Here is a 25,390-nt window from a genome sequence, read left to right as displayed (position 1 = left end):
TTCCACATGGCTGGGGAGGCCTCAGGAAACTTACAATCATGTTGGAAGAAGAAGCAGTCACCTTCTTCACAAGGTGGCAGGAGAGAGAAGAACAAAGGAGGAACTTCCAAACATATCTCACAAACCATCAGATCTTGTGAGAGCTCACTCACTATCATGAGAACACCATGGGGGAAACTGCCCCTTGTGATCCAATCACCTCCCTCCCTCCACTTGTGGGAATTACAGGTCCCTCCCTCAACACGTGGGAATTACAATTCAAGATGAGATTTGGGTGGGGACACAGAGCCAAAACATACCAAGGTGTAATACACGGACAGAAAAAATAAGACCTGGTGTTCAATAAACCAGTAGGTTAGCTACGGTTAACATTAACCTACTGTACATTTCAAAATAGCCAGAAGATAATCATTTGAATATTTCCGGCATAGAGAAAAGACAAATACTTAGCGATAGATATCCCAATTTCCCTGCTTTGATCTTTACACATAATATTAATCAAATTATCACATGTACCCCCAAAATATGTGCATCTATTATATACCAATTTTTAAAATTAAGTTAAAAATTAAATTTTGGGTTTTGCATGTGAAAAAAGAGAGAATGTGGGAGAAAAGAAATTGGAAACATCCCTTAGGGACAATTTTTTTAGGAGTTTTGCTGTAAAGCAAAGCAGAGAAATGAGGTAGTGGCTGGAGAGAAATAGGGTGCAAGGTAAGGGGTTTTATTTATTTTATGGACAATATTACAGTGTATTCATTAGTATGCTGATAATTCAGTACAGAATGAAAATCTTGAAATACAGAAGAGAGAGAAGGACCTCATTCATGAGAAAGCATTTAACATCCAGGGTGCAAAAGAATTTTCTCACATAGGAACTAGGGCCAGTGACTCAGAATGAAAAGTAGAGCATACAGTTTCTAATGCAGAGAGGAGGGCAGATGTGCCTGTGAGGCGGTATAGAAGTTCTCTTTACTCAGTAACAGAAAGCAAAGTCATCAGCACTCAGGGAGATGGGAGGAGTTGTTGGCGGCTTGAAAAGAGAGTAGAAGACCAGGCATGGTGGCTCAGCCTGTAATCCCAGCACTTTGGGAGGCTGAGGTGGGAGGATCGCTTGATCCCAGGAGGTGGAGACCAGCCCGGACAACATGGTGAAACTTCATCCCTTAAAAAAAAAAAATACAAAAATTAGCCTGGTGTGGTGGCGCAAGCCTATAGTCCCAGCTACTTAGGAGGCTGAGGTGGGAGGGTCGCTTGTGCCCAGGAAGCAGAGATTGCAGTCAGCCAAGATCGCACTACTGAACTCCAGCCTGGCTCAAAAAAATAAATAAATAAATAAATAATGAAAAGAGAGTAGAACCTGTGAAATAGTCATTTAGGAGAATGGATGGACTAAGAAATGTAGAAGGATAGCCAGGCAGCGTGAAGGGCCCACTTGAACTTAATGGTTATAAACTGAAAATGAAACCAATCATCCCAGCCATGTGGTTTTCTCAAACAACCTCTGCCATACAGGCGCAGGCCAGGAACTGGATTCAAGCAGATTTGGGTTTCCATCAAGAGAATAAAACCAAGAAAGACTGGGACAAGAGAGTTAAGGGTAACTGCACATACACAGGACTGGCCATAACCATGGGCCATGGCCTCTTAAATTGAGTGAGGAGAGAAGTGAGCACATGAGGAAGTGAAGGTCAGGGCAAGGGTGGTAAATCTAAATAGGGAAAAGCTCTGTGGTTTTCCACTGAAGAATGAGGAGAGGAGTAAGGTCCAAGGGAGACATTTTGTGTTCCCCAGGCAAAAGGTAAGACAGCATCTCTGAGGAGGAGACCGAAGGGGACGTGGGCCTCTCCAAGCATCGCAGGCTGAAAATAATAGTCCCCCAAATATGTCCATGTCCTAACCCCCAGAAGCTGTGGAAGTTAATTTCTATGGCAAGAGGGATTTTTTTGAAATGTGATTAAATTAAGGATCTTGACGTCAAGAGATTATCCCAGATTAGCCAGCTGGGCCTGATGTAATCACAACAGTCGTTATTAGAAGGACCCACAAGGAGCCAGTGCCTGAGCATGTGATGTGATGATGAAGGCAGAGGTTGCAGTCATGCACTTTGAAGATAAAGGAGCAAGCCATAAGCCAAGGAATGCAAACAGTCACTGGGAACTGGAAAAGGCAAAGAAATATTCTCATCTAGAACCTCCAGGAGGAACTAGCCCCACCAACACTGACTTTATAAAGCCCAGTAAAACTTGATTTCAGACTTGGCACCTCCAGAAGTTTAAGAGAATACATGTTTGTTATACTACTAAGTTTGTGGTAATTTGTGGTGACAGCAATTGGAAACTAATACACTAAGGAAGGGGGAGGATGTAGAAGAGAGGTCCAGGCAACATCTCTTTCCTCTCCAAAATAAATCTGAAAGAAAGGAATTGGGAAAAGACCAAATGGGTAGCTCTGTGTCACTCGGTGAGAAGTGAAATAAATGTAAAATCCTGGCATCAACAACCCTTGTGTGCGTTTAGGAGAGTTCTGACTGCTGGGAGCCACTTGTCTAATTCCCTCACCTCCTGTGTTTGTTCCAAGATCCCCTATTTAAAATTGCAAAGTACACCCCCAGTCCTACACACCCACAAACGCACCTCGCCACACCCCGCCCAGCTCTATGCTTTCAGTACCACCTCATGACACACACGACGCCATATATTTACTATATTTATGGATTGCTTGTTTCCCCAACTAGAATAGGGCAGTGACTTTTGTGCAAGCATCTTGAACAGCTCCTGGTACACAGTTGGCTCTCAATTAATATCTGTTAAATGGATGAACTTCAGAGGTGAGATGGAAGATGCCGAATGGCAAATATTCACTTCAGAATGTTTTGAAAGGTAAAGATGAAATTATGGGTATTTACATCCTTTTCCCCAATAGTATTTTAACAAATGAAAATCACCTTAACAGGTATTCCTAAAATAATTCTTATTTGTTTGTAATAAAAAACGAGGAGGAGGACTTGAATACACGCGTCGCTGACTCAAACATGGTCCCCTCCACCCAAGAATCCCGCTCCGCACAGCGCAGAGTTCAGAAGCCCGCGCCGGAAGTGGGCGTGGTTCGCCCGCGGCTTGCTGGGACTTGTATTTCGGGGCCCTAGGCGCGCGAGCGGTCAGCATCCGGAATCTGGCCCCTGCAGGCGTGGGGTTCCACGTGGGAGGTGAGACTGGCCGGGCTTCCCCAGCCGCTGGCAGAGGCGTTCAGGGGTCAGGAAATGGGTGTGCCGCGGGGAAGGCGCTGGGCCGCCGAGCTGCGGAAGCCGGGAGGGCGGCGATGGTAGGGCACGCGACCAGCGGAGGCGCGGCCCGCGGCGGCACGTGTCTCCCGGCGCCGCATTTCCGAGCTGCTGCGCCCCCGGGGCCGGGCTGCGGCCACACCGAAGCCTGTCGGGCCCTGCAGCTGAGCGGCCGCGCCTCCGATGGCCCCTCCTCCCTCCTGGCCGAGCTCTGGCCTGGGCCGGCCGGGGGCTTCGTGGTTGGCCACGCCGGCCTTTTCCTCGCCTGTGACGGGCGTTACTGCAGGGGGGTTTTCGGTGGACGTTAGGCTACGGACGGGGGCTTCTGTAAGAGACTGAGGTTTCTGCCCGCAGCACTGCCTTCGCTGAAAAGAGCTTGCATCTGAGCCCCCGCACCGCAGGAACGAGCCAGGCTCCTGAGAATGAGGTCGGGGAAGGCGTCTTGGGCAACCGAAATCCATCCCGAGAAGCTCCTCCTCTTAACTAGAACTTTAGGACAGAGATCGGAAAAGTCAGAGGAAATGGGCACGGCTTCGAGCTGCCGGCGGCTGCGGAATTTACCTAGCCTCTTGGTTTTGGGGGGAAGACTTGGCTTGTTTAATCGAAAGCCCTGTGGAGAGAGATGAAGGTGGTGACAGAAAATGCGTCACCTCTCACCTGATGGAGGGAGTGTGGGTGGAAGGGTTGACTGAAGAAGCGTCAGAGGCAGGAGCGGAGTAACTTTTTCCCCCGTGGTCTTGCTGGACTTGATTTTCATGGCTTTTTCTCTTTCCCTAACTCTGCCTTTCCAGGAATCCATCCCCTCTGGGAGTAAGAAATGACCAGGGTCCGGGTGAGTTGGCGTTCCATTTCTCCTAAAATGCCATCTCCCTGAAATGTCCCTGTGCCATGTGTTGTTTTCTTTATTGTCAGGCCCCCAGTACGGTATTTTATAGCTATGGATGTAGGGACATTAAGATACTAAGGACATGTAGCTAGCAGATGATGTCACCAGGGTCTGCACAGAGAGTTTTCACTGGCCCATCCTGCCTGCAAGAATTTATTCCACTCCTCAGAGCAGTGGGCTGTGCCCTCCTGGGGAGCCTCTCAAAGCCTGCCTTTTCCTGCCAGACATTTCACTCACATTGAAAGTCATTCCAAGCTATTCCATACTCATCCCAGTGCTAAGTGGTCTCAGCAAAACAGATAGAATGATAAACCACGGTGCTTTTCTTCAAGGAACTTACCATCTTGATGAACATATTATATTACCTGTACACAAAAAAATGCATATTAATAGTGATAATTTATTAACTATGAGTCAAAAACGAGGAAATTCGTTAAATGGCAGCACAGTGGTTACAAAATCACTCTAGAAATGCTTTTCAACCAGGCTATGCATCAGAACTCTCTGTGGTGTTTTTTAAGAACTAAGCTTCCTTCTCTCTTCCAGACCTAGTGAAAGAAGAGTTTCACTCCTTTTTTATTCTGTTGATCTTTGTACATCCAAAGGTTTATTGTGAAATATCTCTCTATACACTTGATATAAGTGTCTCTAGGGTAGGTAAAATGAGTTATTCATCCTTTATACTCAGGTTGATTTGTTCTCTTTCACTAGCATGTCTACATATTTAACTGTTCCAGTAAATTTTAAATTACCAAGTCGTACTTTTTTAAAGAGAGTTTTCAGTTGTCCCCATAAAACCATCTGTAGGAGGTTACCTCAAAATTAACCCTTAGACTCCCAGGGTATTTGAGATGGTCAGCCCCCACTTAGAATCCCATGGTGTTTGAGATGGTGGGCCCCGTCTTTGCCCTGTCCTGGCGTTTTATGGTGGAGAGCTCTAACTCGGCTAACAGAGAGCCGAAGGAAAGTGCCTTGTCCTTTGTTTCAGAGAGCAGAAGGCCAGAAATAAACCCCGTGTTTTCTAACTTCAGGCTGTTCTTTCTCCATTAACTAAACAGGTCATCACATCAGAAGTTGTTTGAATAAAATATCAGACTGCGTTTTAAGGAAAAAAAAATGTTTTTTAACACTACCAGCAAAGGCCATCTTTTTGCTTGGCAAATACAGCCCTCACACACATGAACTCTTAGAAAAAATCTGTTTAGAGGACAGTAAGCTGACTCGAGGTACTGAGAGCATGGCTTCTCTGTGCCCTGAAAAGTAATTGAGGACTTCAAGGGAGATTAACCTTAGTAGAATCAATACATTTTCCTTCCTTCGCTTCTGCCTGCTCCCTAATGATTAAGTATTCACTGCCGCTGCAACTGGGGATTGCCAGTTTAGTAAATTTTGAGATTCTGGTGTGTGTTACACAACAACTTTTTTAATTTAAAGGAAGGACTTCATTCCAAGCACTGTGTGTTTTCTGTGTACCACACATTGTCCTTAGGTCTGCTGAAAGGCGGGAGTCTTAGTTAACCCTGCTCTTCCTCTGTGACATTGGGTAAGTCACTTCGCCCTTATGAACTGTGGTTTTTTTCATCTGTAAACTGAGGGTCTTGGGCTTGACTATCTTTAAGTTTTCTTTTAGTTGTATTATTATTCATTTAAATTGAATGCGAATTTATATTTATCTTTCAGATTCCAAGTCAATTGTGGTAGTTGCTGGGGATTTAAAGATGAGTTGAGGCCAGACATGGTGGCTCGCACCTGTAATCCCAGTACTTTGGGAGACTGAGTGGAGAGGATCACCTGAGGTCAGGAGTTTGAGACCAGCCTGGCCAACATAGTGAAACCTCATCTCTACTAAAAATACAAAAATTAGCTGGTCATGTTGATGCCTGTTGTAATCCCAGCTACTCAGGAGGCTGAGGCAGGAGAATCTCTTGAACCCGGGAGGTGGAGATTGTAGTGAGCTGAGATCATGCCACTGCACTCCAGCCTGGGCAACAGAGTGAGACTCTGTCTCAAACAACAAAGATGAGTTGAGTGTAGCCCCTATCCTTCAGAATCTTCCAGCCAACTTGGGAGACAGACTTAATAGCTATAGTAGAGGGATGTGAAAGATGCTATGAGATCTCAGAGGAGGAGAATTCTAACTCATCCTCATGCTTCAGAAAGAGGCTATTGTCCTGAGACTGAAAGCTCCAAAATGGATGGGAGAACTCAATAAGTTAGGGCTTACTATAGAAAGGACTGTGCTAGACTCAAGTGTGATGTGTTGAATGACTCCAGGTAATCTAGTGTGCCTCTTCCTGCTTTTCCACTTCAAAGTAAATTGTTAGATAGAGCAGAGATGGGCTCTAGAAAGAAGTGGAAGGCCACATGATGGCATGTATGTAGTTCTGAGGAGGTCGACATTTGTCTGATAGAAACAGGAAACAATTGAACTTGTGACCTTCCTCTTTGGTTGGCCTTTAGAATATCAAGTCTGCTCTCCCAACTGTAAGCAGGAGCACAGCCTTGGAGTGACTCCTTAGTGCCACTGATACCTGGGAAGACTGTTGATTATTCAGTGTTTCAGTCCCACCTTTGTCTTGCTTTAACAGGAGTACTAATTTCCTTTCCTTTTCTCCCTTCCCTTGTCACAATGATTCTTTTCATTTGGTCTACTCCTGTCATTTTTTTACCTACCACAAAGTTAGTAGTCCACCAACATATCCTTTCCCTTCTCAGAATGGAATCCCGCCTGCCATTTTATCTTGAGGACCTTAAAAAATTAATAACTCTGGTTGTCTAACCTAGGGACTGAAAGATGACAAAAATTGTACTACAAAGAATTGGTAAGGAGTTATTGTAGCCTAGGTAAGAAAAAAAATAAGGGTCTTACTAAGACTGGCAGTGGAAATCGAAAAGAGGTAACACATTGGAGGGAAATTTAGGAGGCAGAATTGACAGGATCTGAAATGGTTTGAATATTGTTGAGGTAGAGAAGGAGGATTAGACAATCCAGACAACTGGATGGAAGACGGATAAAAAATAAGGGAGAGAAAAGATAATTGGTGGGCTTGCATCTCTGAAGATAGAAGAAGGGATTTGATCTAGAATGCACAGGAAGAGATTAGCCTTAAACAGAAAGGAATTTTTTTTTCTCTGTGGTCTGAAGAGAAGGTCTGGTTGGGAAGAGCAGCCAGTCCACTTGCTTTTAATATGCCATGGGTCATGCCTTGCTAAAGGATGTGGTGATGGAGCTTGAAGGCAGCAACCTTTGCTTCTGTTTGTTTGTCCCACCTTTACTCCGGGGCTTGAGCCTCCTTTTCCAGCCCTCTTCCTCAGAGTGGAGACCAGTGACCTTGAACAGAAAGCTTGGGAGACAGCACCCATCCTTACCTTCATCTTTACCCTCATCCTTCCCCACTGGTGACAAGTTGGGTAAGTCATGTCACTCCTGCAGGGCAGGCCCAAGGAAGGAGGGAGTGGTGCCTCTTTAGCCTCAGGCCAAAGCTGGCTTAGCTGATCAAATTTATGAGACAGTCTTTATGACTTTTTATATATTCTATCACTTTACTTTTGAAATTGTGCCTTAGAGAGTGGTTCCAGCCCATGCACTGTGCAGATATAAGTACTGAAATTGAGAGTTTGAAAAACAAAAAAAACTGGTTCTTCACCACAGGTAGTTTAAGAAGCATTGCTTCATCAGACAGAGCCCTGAAGGGAACCAGATTTGCTGACATTGACTGAATAAATATTTGGACTCCCTTTATGTGCCAGGCCCTGCTTGAGGTCTTGGGGATGCCGTCATGAACAAATGAGGCAGCCTCTCTATTCTTGGGGAATTTAAATCTCAGCAGGGAGAGACAGTAAATAAGAAAGCAAGTGAATAAGAAAATAAGGTAAGGCATAAGTTATAAGAAGAAATTAATTAAATTAAACCAGGAAAATGATATATACAGGATGCTGCAGTGGATTAGATGGTCAGTGACATGCTTTCTGAAGAGGCAACAGTTGGACTGAGAGCTGAATCATGAGGAATGGAGAGGGCAGCTAGTGCAGAAGCTACAATGAGTTTGATGCGGTTCAAGGGCCTGCTGGGTCACTGGTGCTGAATATGATCATAAGAGAGGCCTAGGTTGGGGAGGTGACAGGAGAGCCTCACGGGCCAGGATGAAGAGTCTGGATTGGCCTTGTTTTTGTTTTAAAAGATCACCTTGGCTGCCATGTGGAAAACTCATGTTTAGGGGAGCAAGAGTAGAGTCAGACCAACCAGGAGGTTGGTGTGGGTGAGAGCAAGTGCTGCCTAGGCCTAGAGAGGTGACAGTGCAGGGCAGGGGAGCTGGGTGGATGCCGATATGCTTTAGCGGTAAAGGAGGTGGGTGATAGGTGAGATGTGAGGATGAGAATGAAATGACATCGGGGATTTTGGTTTGAGCAATTGAGTGGTTCGTGTGGCTGTTTACTAAAATGGGGATGACTGGGGAAGAGCAGATGCTGATGGATATTGCTGGAGCAGGAGTTCTGTTGGGGCCTGTTAAGTTTTTTGTTTTGTTTTTTGTTTGTTTGTTCGACTCACTGCAACCTCCGCCTCCTGGGTTCAAGAGATCCTTCCACCTCAGCCTCCTGAGTAGCTGGGACTACAGGCACACACCACCACGCCTGGCTAATTTTTGTATTTTCAGTAGAGACGAGGTTTCACCATGTTGGCCAGGCTGGTCTCGAACTCCTGACCTCAAGTGATCCGCCCACCTCGGCCTCCCCAAATGCTGGGATTACAGCGGTGAGCCATCGTGCCCAGCTAGGGCCTGTTAAGTTTTAAGCACTTTAGACGTCCCAGTGTAGATGTTAAAAGGTAGAAAGCTGGAGTCTGGAGGTGAGGTAAGAGGTTAGGGCTGGAAATAAATATTTAGCAGTGAATGGTATTTTAAGTCAAGGGATCCCTCAGGAGAGTGTTTTATGGCTGTGTGTATATGTGCTATTTTATTTTCCCAGTAATGTTCAACTACTTAGTTTAGAAGAGGAAGAACAGAAAGCATAGGAAGTGATTTTTAACTTGTAGGATATTAGAGAGATTAATATTTTAAGAGTAGAGGGGTCCAGGTAGTGGACTAGTCCCGATTATGGTTATTACAGTTTGATGAAATGTGGCTGAGATCATTGGCACTGTGGCGATTAAGAAATGTGAGGTCAGAGTGTTGGGTAAATTGTTCCTGCGAGTGTTAAGGTTGTCAGGATAATGGTGGGAATGGGGTGAAGATGACAACTCAGCAATGACGCAAGAAGAGAGTGACACAGAAAGATTCAGTAGCTGAGAACTTGAGCGTAGATATGTTGTGGGCAGGAGGGAAATGATTTGGATGGAAGTAGCCAAGTAAGTGAGAAAGGGAAGACTTTCCAACAAAACTTGGCTTAGCTCACTCAGATCCCCTGAGCTGCAAACTTCTTCTATACCTTTCTTACCTTTTCCAGTGCTGCTGACTTCACCCCCACTTGCAGGGCATTTGTGCAGATGGTTGTTTGTTGAGGAGGAATGTGCTTAATGTTTTAGGAACCAGTTACGTTCAAGGATGCCTCTGTGGCCTTCACCGAGGAGGAGTGAGGCCACCTGGACTCTGCTCCCAGGAAGCTGTGCACAGCTGTGATGCTGGGCAACTACAGAAACTTGGTCTTGGTGGGTAAGGACATGTGAACTTGGACACCTGCCCATTGGCTTCTTTGTTTCCTACTTCCTTTTTGACACAAAAGGATGTTTTCTGACTATTCTAAGCAGCTAAAGAACTTGGTAAGAATTGGAGAATGGTAGTTTTACTGGGTTGTCTCAAAAACCATACCTTTTCCATCCTTTATAAGCCAGAGGTGGGACTGATTTTGCTTTCTGCACAATCATCCAATCCCTGTGAGTTTCTGAAATGTGATCTCTCAGATGGAGCAAGATAAAGATCATTATATAATAGCAAGTGAACCTCAAAGAGCACCAGGCATCATGGCAAGTTATAAGCCAGGCTAATCCACAACAGAGGAATCCCTTTTTCAACGTTCCGGGAGTTATCTGGTATCTTGCAGTCTGTGTCGAAAGCAGGGACTTCCGGGATGTTTCCTATGTGCTACTGTTTTACCTGATCTATTCACTTACTGCCCTTCTACCTCTGCAGGAGGTTGTGGTCTTTCCCAGTAATGGTCACTTGCTTCTCTGTACTCTTGCCTTTCCCCACATTTCCCCAACATTGGTCATGTGCCATCTTTGCTTGGACTTTATTTTTCATTGAATGTCCTCCCCCTGCCTGGCAATATCCAGTTTCCATTATTTCTTTTCTTACACATTCAGGAATTCATCCCTCTCCCCTCCCAAAAATAATCGAAATTCATGGTGAGACACTCTCAAACCCTACAAATAGATAAAATACTTTTTTGTTTTCTTTTTTTGAGACGGAGTCTTTTGGGTTTTGTTTGTTTGTTTGTTTGTTTGTTTTGAGACGGAGTCTCCCTCTTTCGTCCAGGCTGGAGTCTGGAGTGCAGTGGCACAATCTCGGCTCACTGCAACCTCCACCTCCCAGGTTCAAGTGATTCTCCTGCCTCGGCCTCTGGAGTGGCTGGGATTACAGGCATGAGCCACCACACCCGGCCAGATAAAACACTTTTTGACTACCTGAATCAAGGAGCCTTAAACATTTTCAAATGTAGTAATTCATTTTTTAGATATCTAGTCTAAGGCAATAATAATTTTAACTGAAAATTGTGAACAAAGATACTCATTATAGAATTATTTAAAATAGTGAAGAAATTATTTACCCACTAAATGTATCACAGGGGATTGGTCAGGCAAATTATCATGGATCACAGAAAAGTATGTAGCCATTAAAAAATATGTTCATAAAGAACTTAAATTAGATGGGGAAATGAATGTATACCTACTAGGTTGAACCATATGAACTTGCCATTTTATAGCCAAAAGCAGCCATTCTACAAAAAACACTGAAAAGTGGCTGGGCACAGTGGCTCATGCCTATAATCCCAGCACTTTGGGAGGCTAAGGCAGGCAAATGGCTTGAGCTCATGAGTTTGAGACCAGCCTGGGCAACACAGCGAAACCCTGTCTCTACAAAATATACAAAAATTAGCAGGACATGGCGGCAGTTACCTGTAATCCCAGCTACTCAGGAGGCTGAGGTGGGAGGACCCCTTGAGCCAGGAAGGCAGAGTTGCAGTGAGCCGAGATGACACTACTGCATTCCTGCCCTGGTGACCGTGAGACCCTGTCAAAAAAAAAAAAAAAACACTGAAAAATGTGTCATCATGTTAGCTTTGAGGGTTTTTGCCTCCCTCAGTCCACAGTGGGGCCCTGGTTCTCTTCCCTCAGTAACTGTGGCCTTTCAGTTTCTATTTTCAGCTAATCCTGGGGAGTAAAGAGAATGCTACAGGGCAAAGTGGTTACCTCCAGGTAGTGAACCAGGCCTTTCCACGTTCTTTATATAAACCCAGTGCCTGTGCTCTGTTCTTGTACCAAAATTGCCCACTTGGAAGTCACTACTGAACTTCTGTCTCTTTCAGAGTTTGTTCCTTTTTTAATTTTTATTTCAGCATATTTACCATTATCAGTTTTATTGATGGTTTCTATAGTGTTGACCTTCTCTTGAAATTCTTTGTCATGCATGAAATCGTAGTTTTTCTGTTTCCTCCAGCTTCTCTCTTAGTCCTTTGCTCTGCAGATTCTCTGGCTTTTTTTTTTTTTTTTGAGATGGAGTCTTGTTCTGTCGCCCAGGCTGGAGTGCAGTGGCGTGATCTGGGCTCACTGCAACCTCCGCCTCCTGGGTTCAAGCAATTCTCCTGCCTCAGACTCCTGAGTAGCTGGGACTACAGGCGCGTGCCACCATGCCCAGCTAATTTTTTGTATTTTTAGTAGAGACGGGGTTTCACCATGTTAGCCAGGCTGGTCTTGATCTCCTGGCTTCTGTCTTTTTTCTAACTTGAAATCTCAAAGGGCTCTTTGGTTTTAAGTTACATCATCAGTGTTTCTCGGCCTTTTTCTTTATCATTACTCTCTCCCTGCCAAAAGGAGACAAATTAAATTTCTCCTGTAGAAAAATTAAGTATGAAGGAATAAGGTTTTGTCAGGTAGGATTCTTTTTGTGAGTCCCAAACCAGCATAATATGTAAGATTTGTTTGGCCAGGTGTGGTGGCTCACACCTATAATCCCAGCACTTTGGGAGGCCGAGGTGGGCAGATCACCTGAGGTCAGGAGTTCGAGACCAGCCTGGCCAACATGGCAAAATCCTGTCTCTACTAAAAATACAAAAATTAGCTGGGCGTGGTGGCGGGTGCCTTTAATCCCAGCTGCTCAGGAGGCTGAGGCAGGAGAATTGCTTAAACCCGGAAGGTGGAGGTTGCAGTGAGCCGAGATCGTGCCACTACACTCCAGCCTGGTTGACAGAGTGAGACTCTGTCCCAAAAAACAAAATAAAAAGATTTGTTGTGTCCCCTATGAACCAATTCTCACCCCTTGGGGACATTATTGCCCCTGAGAATGCATGGTATATCCACTTATAGGAGGAGCTGTTACACATTTAATGATGTTCAACTCTCCTTTCTATTTTGATAAGCCTAAAATTATTTTCCTTTTTAAGTTCCCTTCTTATATTCCCACTTTTGTCAGTATTAAAGTTGTTCCAGTCTCCTAGTTTAGAAATAGGCCATGACTATATTCAGTTTCTCTTGGGCCAGGCGTGGTGGCTCATGCCTGTAATCCCAGCACTTTGGGAGGCAGAAGCAGGAGGATCACTTGAGCCCAGGAGTTGGAGACCAGCCTGGGCAACATGGCAAAACCCCTTCTACAAAAAATATAAAAAATTAGCCGGGCCTGGTGGCATACACCTGTAGTCCCAGCTACTTGGGAGGCTGAGGTGGGAGGATCACCTAAGCCAGAGAGGTTGAGGCTTCAGAGAGCAAAATTCTCCAGGCTGCAGCAAGTACAGATCTCCAGGCTGCAGCCTGGGCAACAGAGTGAGACCCTGTCTCAAAATAAAAAAAATTTTTTTAAAAAGTTTCTCTCTTCTCGTCCTCAGTATCTAAAATCTCCCACCAATTCTTTTTTAACTTTAATTTCTTTTAAGTTTATTAACACTCCTAGATCCCACAGATGTTGCCCTAAAATGAGTCTGTTTAACGCTTAAAATAGGGTAAAAATTAGTCAGATTGTTGCCATCGTTTTTCAAGCTCAAGTTAGATGTTGCAGGTACACTTGCCTCCTTTAAACATCATTTATGATGTCATTCTTTGGAGTGTTACTATACAGTCAGTAAGTCCTATGAAGAATGGAACACTGCTCTGAGAGAACAAAGACGTGATGGAATGCGGGTTGTGTATGTGTCTTACGGAGAGCCTCTGAAGTGACATTAAACTGGGAGCTAAGGGATCAATAGTTTAAACAGGTGGCTAGGGAGGGGAAGAACATTCCAGGCAAAGAGAACCATGCAAGAAGAGACCCAAAGACCTGGAAGGAGGAGTGTGGTAGACCACAGGGTGCATCTAAGAAGGACTAAGAGGTGGTGAACATGGCCTGGCTCAGTTATGGCATTGAAGGCACTGGTAAAAAGTAGATTTATGACAAAAAATTAGCCAGGCATGGTGGTACATGCCTGTAATCCCAGCTTCTTGGGAGGCTGAGGTGGGAGAATCGCTTGAGCCCAGGAGGTGGAGGTTGCAGTGAGCTGAGATAGTGCCAGTGCACTCCAGCCTAGGAGACACTGTGTGAGCCCATCTCAAAAAAAAAAGTAGATTTATCTTCAGTGGGCAGCCATTGTATCAAGGAATGGTGTGCTCTGATTGACCCAGTATCACTGTGACTGCTCTGTAGAGAGTGATTTACAAGTAGACAAAAATGAAATAGGAGATGGGCTTCCAATTTCAAGCTCTGCTCTAGGTTTTCATTGTTATTAACATAAAATGGAACATACTTGTTCAACATTTTTCTTTTATGCAAGTAAGACATAAAAGTCTCAAAAACTCAACACAGTATAATATGAAATCAAATCACTTTCTATGGACTCTGTACTTATGTATGTACATTACAAGTATATGTATTAAGATTTTATGAGATTACACTGTGTGTATTTTTAATGTGCTGTTTTATGCAGTATGTGTTAGAACTTTTTTCTGCCATGTTAAATCCCTATAAAAGGACCCCTTTTCTCATGTCAGTATTTTCTCCTAATGTTATACACTCATTCTTCATATTTTTTTTTCTTCTTCTTCTTTTAGACGAAGCCTCACTCTGTCGCCCAGGCTGGAGTGCAGTGGCACAATCTCGGCTCACTGTAAGCTCCACCTCCCGGGTTCAAGTGATTTCTCCTGACTCAGCCTTCTGAGTAGCTGGGACTACAGGTGCCCACTACCACACCCTGCTATTTTTTGTATATTCAGAGGAGACTGGGTTTCACCGTGTTGGTCAGGCTGATCTCGAACTCCTGACCTCAAGTAATCCACCCACCTCGGCCTCCCAAAGTGCTGGGATTACAGGCATGAGCCACCGTGCCCGGCCTCATTCTTCATATTATTTTAAACATTTTTTTAAAAGCTAACATCACACTTTCATTAAAATGCACCTTTCATAAAATTCCTCCCCCATTCATTTTCATATACCTATAATTTCTATAACCACTAGCCATTTCCAAGTATTGTACGATATGGCTGTTGAAGCAATATCCTTTAAAATCCATTTAATCATTTCAGCCCATTTCATGATTTAACGCTACAAACTGCCCTGTTTTTCTTTTGTCATTTTTCTTTTTCATTTTTGCCATTACTTTTGAAATTTATAAACAAAGTGATACACTCACCTGGGTAAAACAAGTTGTGTGGACAGCTCATAGTAAAAACATTCCTGTTTCCTGACTCTGCTGCTCCATCAGCCACAGTGTGGCTTCCAAAGGCACTCAATTTTCACCTTTCTAGCTGTTCCATATTGGGTTTGTCTTCCTACTCCAGACAATATGTTTACATATTGTTATTTTTCTCTCTCATGTAAACAATAAATGCATTCACATGGTTAAAAAATAAATATAAAACGTGCACAGTGAAAAGTTTCTTTCATGTCTGTAGCTCTTGTCTATCCAGGTTCTGGTCATTGGCCTTTAAAAAGTGAGCTGTCTCACGTAAATGTCATTTCACAAATTATGCCTGAAAATCTGAAGAGTAAAACTCTAAGTTGGAATGCTGAGTGCATATATTTATGACATTGATTGATAATTGTCAAAATATCTGTCCTTCGTATCAGTTTACATTCACAAGTAATGTGTGTCTTCAGACTTCGGGTTTGTGCTAGTGTAACAGGTGGAAAATGGTACCTCAGTATCCTTTAAATTTAGTGTATTGTGATATAGTGTTATTTCTCAGTTTATCAATATTTTGTAATTTCTATTGACTTCCCTATATTATAGATGAGGATGTAGCTTTTTTATATTACCTCCCCAAATGCCTAGCCTCCTAAGAATTTATGTTAGAGTCATGTCAGTGATGAATGCTTACATTGCTTTGACTTTGTAATTAGTTGTTCACTGTAGAGTCGAGTAGTACAGTATGATTATAGTTCTTTTTAATTTTTTTATTTTTCCTCTGAAGCTAATACTTGCTTTTTAAAAATATATTTTATTTGGGGGGTTTTGACTCCATGCTGTTATTGTAGAGTTTTGTTTATTTTTTTCTTTTATTTTTCAACTATGGTTTTGGGGTTTGGGGGTTTTTGTTTTGTATTTTGTAGAGAGAGAGTTTTGCCGTGTTGCACACACTGGTCTCGAACTCCTGAGCTCAAGCAATCACCTCGCCTCAACCTCCCAAAATGCTGGGATTACAGACATGAACCACCATGCCTGGCCTAATTGTATATTGTATTGACTTCTTGGCTTACTGTTATTTCTTGCAGCATGTATCCTTTTTCTTAAATTTTAAAAAATTTTGCTATAGTATATTCCTGAATGATTGTTTTAGTAATTGAATCTTTTCGTGTCTGAAAGAGTGTCTATTTTTTCCTCCCACTGAAATGGTTAATTGGCTGGGTAAAAATTATAATTTCACAATGACTTTTAACCCAAAATTTGAAGATATTGAAGATTTGCAATATTGCCAATTAGTTGTTCAGTGTCAATATAATTCTCATTTATTTGCACATAACCTGGCTTTTCTGTTTGGAAGCTTTTAGCATTTTCTGTTTGTTTGTTTGTTTGTTTGTTTGTTCCTTGAAGTCCTGAGGTTTTAAAAGAGTATGTTTAGTTTGGGGTCTTTTTACATACCATTTTTTAGCATTTATTGGGCCCTGAATCTTGAATTCTAGAAAACATTTTTTTGTTATTATTTCTTTGATCATTTTCTCTCCCTGTGTTCCATCTTCACTGTCCTCATGCAGCTCCTTGAAGATGGGCTTTTACTTTTATCTTTCTATTTGTCTGTCTTTTCATATGCATTCTTGGAGAATTCCTCAATCTTCCATCTTAGCCATGTGTTCATTTTACTGTTTAACTCGTCTAGATTGCAGGCGTTTGACTAAAACAGCCTGACACATATCTAGGAAACAAGTGACATAACCTATCATCATCTTCAGTCATTTTATTTAGAATTATTATTTTTCATAGCAATATGTTTATATTTTATTATTAGATTGTGTTTAAATGTGATATCCTAATGTGATATCCTCTCCAGTTTTTCTGGGATTTTAATTATGTACCTTTTAAATTCTGTTGGTCTCCTTATATATTTTTTCAAAATTCTTGTGTTCTCAGCATGATATTGGAGTGTGTCCTCAACGCATGCTTGACCCACTTTGGCATGCATGTGTGTTCTACTTTAGGGGACACTTCTGCTGATTGGGCTAGGGAGGGAGGTAATAAGAATCCAGATGGTGGATATTATAGGCCTTTTTTTTTTTTTTTTTTTTTTTTGACAGTTGGCAGAGCTAGCTGAGGTTTTATTTTGGGAAAAAGAAAAAATTTGAATTGTTTTGTAGCTGGATACATGGGCAAGGGGACTACCCAGGCAGTAAACTGGCCCCACGGATGGGCTAAGGGCTAGGGCTGAGCCTCAGGTGGGCCTCCTATTCCCTGTACTCCCCTGCACAGTGGTGTAGGCCATTTTTAAGTCCACCTCTTTTGCCACTGAGTTATCTGGGGCATGCCCTGCTTCTTTATTTCCAGCGCTGGGCTATCTTCCTTGTCAGAACTCCCATTAAAAAGTTTAGCTTGAAGTTTTATCCTGGGCACTTATGTTGTCAATTACTTCTTTTTTGTACCTTAATCCATTGGTCATTGTGTAGGTTCAACATTACCTCAACCTCTGCTTCTCTCTTCAGTCCAGTTAATATTATTAGCAGTCTTTCTTTGGCAGATGATTTATTTTATTCTTGAGACTTTATATGAGGGCACTGCTGCTAGCCATCCAATATTTCTATTTCTGAGAGGAAGAGGGTGGGCTGGGACAGTGCTGCTAACAGCAAAAACTAGCACAGCTGTTAGGAATGCCTAAGTTGAATTAAGAAATGTCTTACTTTATCATTGTTTATTATTTTCTGAGACATAGACTCCAGAGAAATGGGGTCAGTGCTCCCTTGCTTTGTAATTATTGATTCTGAGTTTGGTAATTGAATTTCTATGATTTCTTAGGATGTTTTACCCATGAAGAAGCCTTCTGTTATACATAATTTGAGCTGTACATTTTTTTCCCCTAGTTCCTCCATCACTCCTAATCCATCTGCTCCTTATCATTTAGGAGTTCCTCAATGTTTTTATTCTGACGATGTCAGCCTTTCTGTTTTCCCAAGAGTATTATGGATTTCTTGTCATTTCAGTGTAATATTAGGCTATTCACTCTAATTGTTTAAGTCTCGGGGAGGGTTTTGTTTTTGTTTTTGTTTTTTAATATACCAGTAAGTCTAAACTCTGTATTCCTAGCACAGTTCTCTCACAGGAGTTCCAGACCTATATATATCTCACAGCTTACTGACCAGTACGGCAAGAATGTTCCACCAACACCACAGATTATACAAGGCAGTTCTGCCGCCTTCCCTACTTCAGCCTCTTCCTGTTGCATTTCCTGTCTGATTATATAGCACCACCATACCGTCACTCAGGCAGGAATCCCAAGGAACAGGCTTGGTGCCTCCTTTCTCTTCTAGGTTTAGTTTATCATCACATGATCTAGAATGAATTTCTCCTATTCTCTCCACAACTATCATCCTTACCGTTTTTCTTCTGATTTGCTATGGCAGCCGTCTCGCTACCTAAAGTCTTGCTTTCCAGTGGTGTTTATTGTCACAAAGTCAGTCATTTCACTCTGAATTAAAATTCTTTAATAGTTTTCAATCCCTTCAGGGTTTAGCCCCAAGGTCCTTATTATTAGACACTAAGCCCTTTGCTCTGGCCTCTTACTTCCCCTCCGTGGCACATTCTTCACCACTCTTACTGTTTTTACCTCCTTCGTAAGAAGCCGCTTGTAGTTTTCTTTAACATGTCCTATTTTCTCTCCACATTTCACTTCCTTTTTTTTTGTTGTTTTTGTTTTTCCTGTCATTTTCTCCCAGAAATCTTCCTAAACACCAGGGTCTGAGTTGAGTGTTCCTCTGCTGTGCTTTCGTGGCTGGTTAGGCATACATCTCTTGTACTGTATTGTACTATACATTCATCTACACCACTCACTTAGTAGTATCATTATTTGGTGTATTTGTCTTCCCAGGAAGCTTTAGCTTGTTAAGCAAAAGGATTTATATTTTCTTCCTTGTATCCCCCACACCTATGAAAGCAGAATACCAATTAAATGCAAATTTACTTAAAGGAAAGTAGGCCGGGTGTGGTGACTCATGCCTGTAATCCCAGCACTTTGGGAGGCTGACGCGGATGGATCACTTGAGGCCAGGAGTTCGAGGCCAGCCTGGTCAACATGGAAAAACCACACCTCTACTAAAAATATAAAAATTAGCTGGGCATGATGGCATGTGCCTATAATCCCAGCTACTTGGGAGGCTGAGGTGGGAAAATTGCTTGAACCTGGGAGGTGGAGGCTACAGTGAGACCAGATCACGCCACTGCACTCCAGCCTGGGCAGCAGAGTGAAACTCTGTCTCAAAAAAAAAAAAAAATGAAGTGAGATGAGATGAAATGTTATTGTTAGCAAGGATATAGGACTTACAGCCTTCTATAGGATTAGTTAGGGAAGACTTTCCTTGGCTATGCTTAAAAGCCAAGAGAAAATTTCTGTCTTGTACCCAGATACAAATGTACCTGACCTTAACCCAAAGGACATGACTATAAAGACAAGCTGAACTTTTTCCTAGTTACTAAGACTTCAGGCCTTAGGCACTCTCACTCTGAAATCTTGAAGTCTACCCTTTGTTCTTACCACTGAATTGTCTTTGTTCCCTAGGAGACTTGAATGAAAATTCTGTGGAGAATCTTCAGCAGTAAACACTTCAGGATCTGTTACATGAGCTTTCCTCCTGGCTAGTTTTGGAAGGCATGGCCAGTACAATTACTGGAAGTCAGGATTGTATTGTGAATCATCGAGGGGAAGTGGATGGGGAGCCTGAACTAGATATTTCCCCTTGTCAACAGTGGGGAGAAGCATCTTCTCCTATTTCCAGAAACAGGGACAGTGTGATGACTCTTCAAAGTGATTGTTTCGAAAACATTGAAAGTGAAACATATTTGCCTTTGAAAGTCTCAAGCCAAATAGACACACAAGACTCTTCAGTGAAGTTCTGTAAGAATGAGCCTCAGGATCATCAGGAAATCAGACGTCTCTTTGTAATGGAAGAAAGCACTGAGAGAAAAGTGATAAAGGGGGAAAGTTGTTCAGAGAACCTTCAAGTTAAACTGGTGTCTGATGGACAAGAACTGGCCTCGCCATTGTTAAATGGTGAGGCAACTTGCCAGAATGGCCAGTTAAAAGAATCTTTGGATCCCATTGACTGTAACTGCAAAGACATTCATGGATGGAAATCACAGGTGGTCAGTTGTAGTCAGCAGAGAGCTCATACAGAGGAGAAACCCTGTGACCATAATAACTGTGGGAAAATACTTAACACCAGCCCAGATGGTCATCCATATGAGAAAATCCACACTGCAGAGAAACAATACGAATGTAGTCAGTGTGGTAAGAACTTCAGTCAAAGCTCAGAGCTACTACTTCATCAGAGAGACCACACAGAAGAAAAACCCTACAGATGTGAGCAATGTGGGAAGGGCTTCACAAGGAGCTCGAGTCTGCTTATCCATCAGGCAGTCCACACAGATGAGAAGCCTTATAAGTGTGACAAGTGTGGGAAGGGCTTCACCAGGAGCTCAAGTCTGCTCATCCATCATGCCGTCCATACAGGCGAAAAACCTTATAAATGTGACAAGTGTGGGAAGGGCTTTAGTCAGAGCTCCAAACTGCACATCCACCAGCGAGTCCACACTGGAGAGAAGCCCTATGAGTGTGAGGAGTGCGGTATGAGCTTCAGTCAGCGCTCAAACCTGCACATCCACCAGCGAGTACACACAGGAGAGAGGCCCTACAAGTGTGGTGAGTGTGGGAAGGGCTTCAGTCAGAGCTCGAACCTTCACATTCACCGGTGCATCCACACAGGAGAGAAGCCTTACCAATGCTATGAGTGTGGGAAGGGTTTCAGCCAGAGCTCGGATCTTCGCATCCATCTCAGAGTCCACACTGGAGAGAAGCCCTATCACTGTGGCAAGTGTGGGAAGGGATTTAGCCAGAGTTCCAAACTCCTCATCCACCAGAGAGTACATACTGGAGAGAAGCCCTATGAGTGCAGCAGGTGTGGGAAGGGCTTCAGCCAGAGCTCCAACCTTCACATCCACCAGCGGGTTCACAAGAAAGATCCTCGCTAACTGACATTAGCCCATTCAGGTCTTCACAGCGCTCATACTGTAAAAACTGTTAAATATTTAGTATCCCTCTTTATATTCTACAAAGGAGAGAGATGTAAGGGTTATTTAGATATGTTCCCTCACTGAAAAATCACTCATTCAAAATATTTAAGTATCAAGCACTTTGTTATGCTGTACAATGAATGGATTGTTCTTGTTTCTCAGATGGGTAGAGTAAAAGTGTCTGTACTTTACAATTCAACTACATGTTCTACCCAGCATTTTAACGGCAAGAACTTTATGTTTATTCTCAAGCAGGGCATGTTTCCCTTTGTTCACATTCTCTGAGAAATTGAAACTCTGGTTTCTCTTCAAATTTTGTGCCTTGTGTTTTTCATACTTCTTTCCAGTCCTGATTAGCCCCCTCTAAACTATGATTGTACACTGCGTCCATTTTAGGCCAAGAGGGCAGTTGGAAATACAATGGACATGGAAATTATTGTGTTTATTGCAAAAAGATATAATAGTTTGTAGCAACACAACAAAAAGCTGGAAGAGAGTTACTCATGTAGTACATTCCCATATACCATTTTGATAGGAAGTTGAACAGCCCCTCCCAGGCAACTATTCAGGAACATAAGTACTTTTTGGTGAGTACAGCTAGTTTATTGGGATACTTCCAGAGTGAATGTGAGGAAGGGTCCAAAGTAACATGCCTGGCACTTTGGGAGGCTGAAGAGGGTGCATCACTTGAGCCTAGGAGTTCGTGACCAGCCTGGGCAACATGGCAAAATCTTGTCTCTATAAAAAAGTGCAAAAATTAGCTGGTGTGCTGGCACAGACCTGCAGACCCAGCTACTCAGGAGGGGTACCTGAGAGCAGGTGATAATAACAAATAGGTTCCAGAGGCAGAGCTGGAAAAATGAATACATAAGGAGCAGGGGGCAGCTTAGAGGCTGCAGAAATCATGTTGGGGCTTGATAAGCTAAAAATGGCTAGCACAGAAAGTATTCGAGAATGCACTTTTGTTAAACATGTCTCATCACATTGGACAACATTAAGATGCGAGGAAAATTTAATTTATCAAACTACAGCAATAAGGAGAATAGGAGAAAGACTATCAGCAAATGAAAATTTGAAAGATGGAAAGATAGCCAGTAGAGCAGAAGCAGGCACAGTTATGCTGCTTGCATATGGGGATAAGGAAAAGAAGGAACCAATTTGGCACCAGGCTCAGAAATGCTTAGTACCTTGGAAGATGGGAGTGAGATGTGAAGGGAAAGCAATGAAACTAATGGCCATTTGTATATGGAACATACCTCCTCATTACATAAACACACACTGCTCCCCAACTCCTGTACGTGGCTGACCAGAGGTTTAACGTCCAGCAAGAAATGGGAAGTTTCTTCTCTGCAGAAGTTGAATGGCCCCAAGGGAAAGACCTCTGTATTATGGGAATTCGGGAATCCTACAGCAAAGCTACTTTCTAGCTTAAGTACACATAAATAGAGCTTCAAAATTCATGAAATAAAAACTGGCAAAATTGAAAGAGGCACAATTTCAATTATAATTAGATAGTTAAATAAGTAATTGATAGCACAAGTCACTTAGGAGGTATAAGCCTTGAACAGCACTATCAACTAACTTGACTAATTGGCATTTGTAGAACACTCAGCATGATATATTAATATATTTTTATTTTTTAGGGACAGTGTGTCACTCTTTCACCCAGGCTGAAGTGCAATGGTGCAATCAGTTAATTGCAACCTTGAATTCCTGGGTTCAATCAATCCTCCTGTCTCAGCCTTCAGAGTAGCTAGGACTATAGGCATGTGCCACCACACCCAGCTATTTTTTATTTTTTTAGGGATGGAGTCTAGCTCTGTTGCCCAGGCTGGTCTCGAACTCACAGGCTCAAGCAATCCTCCCTCCAGGACCTCCCAAAGCACTGGGATTACAGATGTGAGCCACTGTGCCCAACCTGTATACATTGTTTTCAAGTGTGCCTACTATGGACTGTAATAAAACAGTCTTAAAATTTTTTAAAGAATGAAAACCATACAAGGTATATTCTCTCACCAGGACAGAATTAAGTAAGAGACCAATAACAAAGATGTCTGAACAATCTCTTAGTATTTGGAAATTAAACAACATACTCCTAAATGAGCAATAAAGAGAAAGTAAGAAAAATTTGAAAATATTTTGAACTGAATGAATATGTCAGAATTTGTGAAATGTAGCTAAAGCAGTGCTTAGAGGTGAAATCAGAGTATTAAATACTTACATTAGATAAAAAGATTTCAATTCGATAGTCTAAACTTCCACCTTATGAAATGAGAAAAAGAACAGAAATCATCCAAAGCAAGTAGAACAGGAGATGATACAGAGCTAAAAGTCACAAAAATCACAAATGGACGAACAATAGAGAAAATTTAATGGAACCAAAACCTAACTCTTTGAAAGGGTTGAAAGGATTCCTAGTATCAGGAATGAGAGTAAATATCACTATAGGTCCTATACACCAAGAAGGTAATACAGGAATCTTATTAGTAACTTAATTCCAATAAATTCAGCAACTTGATTGGAAAATTTTATCTTAAGGACTATAGAATCAAAGCCCACTTGAGAGAACTTGAATAGTCCTATTAAATTGAATTTTTAGCTGATAACCTTCCCCCAAAGAAAAGACATGAGACCAACATTACCCAGATACCAAAGCCAAAAAGGACATCATAGGAAAAACTCATAGATCAATATCTCTTAATAATAATATAGATGTAAAAATCCTTTTTAAAATACCAAGTTGAACACAGCAATCTATAAAAGGAAACACATATGGCCAAGTAGGGTTTATCCTAGAAATGCAAGCTTTAACATTCAAAAAGCAATGTTTCATATTAATATTAAAAAGAAAAACCACAAAATTTTTTTAATGTAGGAAAACATTTGAAAAAATTTAACACCCATTCATGATAAAATCGCTCAGTTGATTAGGAATTAAATTGAGTTTCAAGAATCTAAGAAAGAGCATCTATGGGAGAACCTACATCTGACATCGTACTTACTGGTGAAGTAAAAAGCACTTTTCTCCTAAGATTGGAAACAAGAGAAAGATGTCTAGTCACCACTTCCAGTCAACCTTGTAGTGGATGTCCTAGCCAGTACAATAAGCCAATAAAAAAGAGGCTGGGTGTGGTAGCTCATGCCTATAATCCTGGCATTTTGGGAGGCCAAGGTGGGAAGATTGCTTGAGCTTAGGAGTTCAAGACTAACCTGGACAATATAGTGAGACCTCATTTCTACCAAAACTTAAATAAAAATTAGCCAGGCATAGTGGCATGTGCCTGTAGTGCCAGCTACTCAGGAGGCTGAACAGGAGGATCACTGGAGGCCCAGGAGGTCAAGGCTGCAGGGAGCTATGATCGCACCACTGCACTCCAGCCTGGGCGACAGAGTGAGACCCTGTCTCAAAGAAAAGGGATACAGAATGTGAAAGAAGGCATGAAACTGCTGTGACATGATTGTCTATATGGAAAAGCATAAAGTGTCTGAAAATGTTTTTAAAACTAGTAAGTGTGTTTAGCAGGGTCACAGGATACAAGCTCAATATTTTTAAAAAGTTGAAAGTATGAAAACGGCATCAAAATTATGAAATGTAGGGACAAAGTTACTAGACCTGTACTAAAGCTACAAAACATGTACTAATGCTAGAAGAAAGTAAATAAGTCCTAAAAATAAATAGATACACTGTATGCATAAGTTATAAACCTCAAGGACCTACAAAGTCAAAACAATTTTTTAAGATTTTTTCTTCTTCTTCTTTGAGATGGAGTCTCCCTCTGTCACCCAGGCTGGAGTGCAGTGGCACGATCTCAGCTCACTGCAACCTCTGCCTCCCGGGTTCAAGTGATTCTCCTCCCTCAGCCTCCCAAGTAGCTGGGATTACGGGCGTGTGCCACCACATCCAGCTAATTTTTTTTGTATTTTTAGTAGAGACGAGGTTTCACCATGTTGACCAGGCTGATCTTGAACTCCTGACCTCAGGTGATCCACCTGCCTCAGCCTCCCAAAGTGCTGGGATTACAGACTTTTTTCAAAACTAAAGATATAGTGATCAAGATAGTATGGTACTGGATCTAGGCTACACATACAGGTAAACAGAACTGGACTCACCCATATATTTTCAAGTGGTTTTCAACAAAGATGCAAAGACAAAGGGAAAAGATAGAGTTTTCAACACAGTTCTGTAACAATTGAATCTTTGTATAGGGGAAAAATGAGTAATACAAGCATGAAAACCATAAAGTGCCTAGAAGAAAATCTTCATTAAAGAGGACATGAAAAACGTAAATCTTAGAAGAAAAAATTAAGTTGGGTTTCATCAGTTTTAAAACTTATGT

At 42.3% G+C, this 25,390-nt stretch overlaps 1 protein-coding gene across 12 annotated transcripts; it reads left to right on the top strand.

Moving 5' to 3' along the window:
- Positions 1–3,069: 3,069 nt before the first annotated feature.
- ZNF239 (zinc finger protein 239) lies at positions 3,070–24,467 on the top strand. 12 transcript variants are annotated; one of them, XM_063607363.1, is made up of 4 exons: positions 3,131–3,208; positions 4,075–4,115; positions 5,659–5,712; positions 19,543–24,467. In XM_063607363.1, the coding sequence occupies exon 4, from the start codon at positions 19,635–19,637 to the stop codon at positions 21,009–21,011; it is 1,377 nt and encodes a 458-aa protein (XP_063463433.1). In that variant the 5' UTR covers positions 3,131–3,208; positions 4,075–4,115; positions 5,659–5,712; positions 19,543–19,634; the 3' UTR covers positions 21,012–24,467. The 12 variants fall into 12 exon arrangements, with proteins under 12 accessions (XP_003816785.2, XP_063463433.1, XP_034786272.1 ...); XM_034930381.4 differs by lacking the exon at positions 5,659–5,712; XM_014346414.4 differs by lacking the exons at positions 3,131–3,208; positions 5,659–5,712 and adding an exon at positions 14,398–14,453 and having other exon boundaries at positions 3,215–4,115.
- Positions 24,468–25,390: the final 923 nt, after the last annotated feature.

Source organism: Pan paniscus, chromosome 8 (assembly GCF_029289425.2).
Source record: "Pan paniscus chromosome 8, NHGRI_mPanPan1-v2.0_pri, whole genome shotgun sequence".
NCBI lineage: Eukaryota > Metazoa > Chordata > Mammalia > Primates > Hominidae > Pan > Pan paniscus.
Note: the sequence above shows the minus strand (reverse complement) of the source record. Positions and strands in the feature narration are given on the sequence as shown.

Bases quoted from the DNA above. Each gene is read 5' to 3' on its own strand.
- ZNF239 (XM_003816737.5), top strand. From the start codon at position 19,635: ATGGCCAGTACAATTACTGGAAGTCAGGATTGTATTGTGAATCATCGA.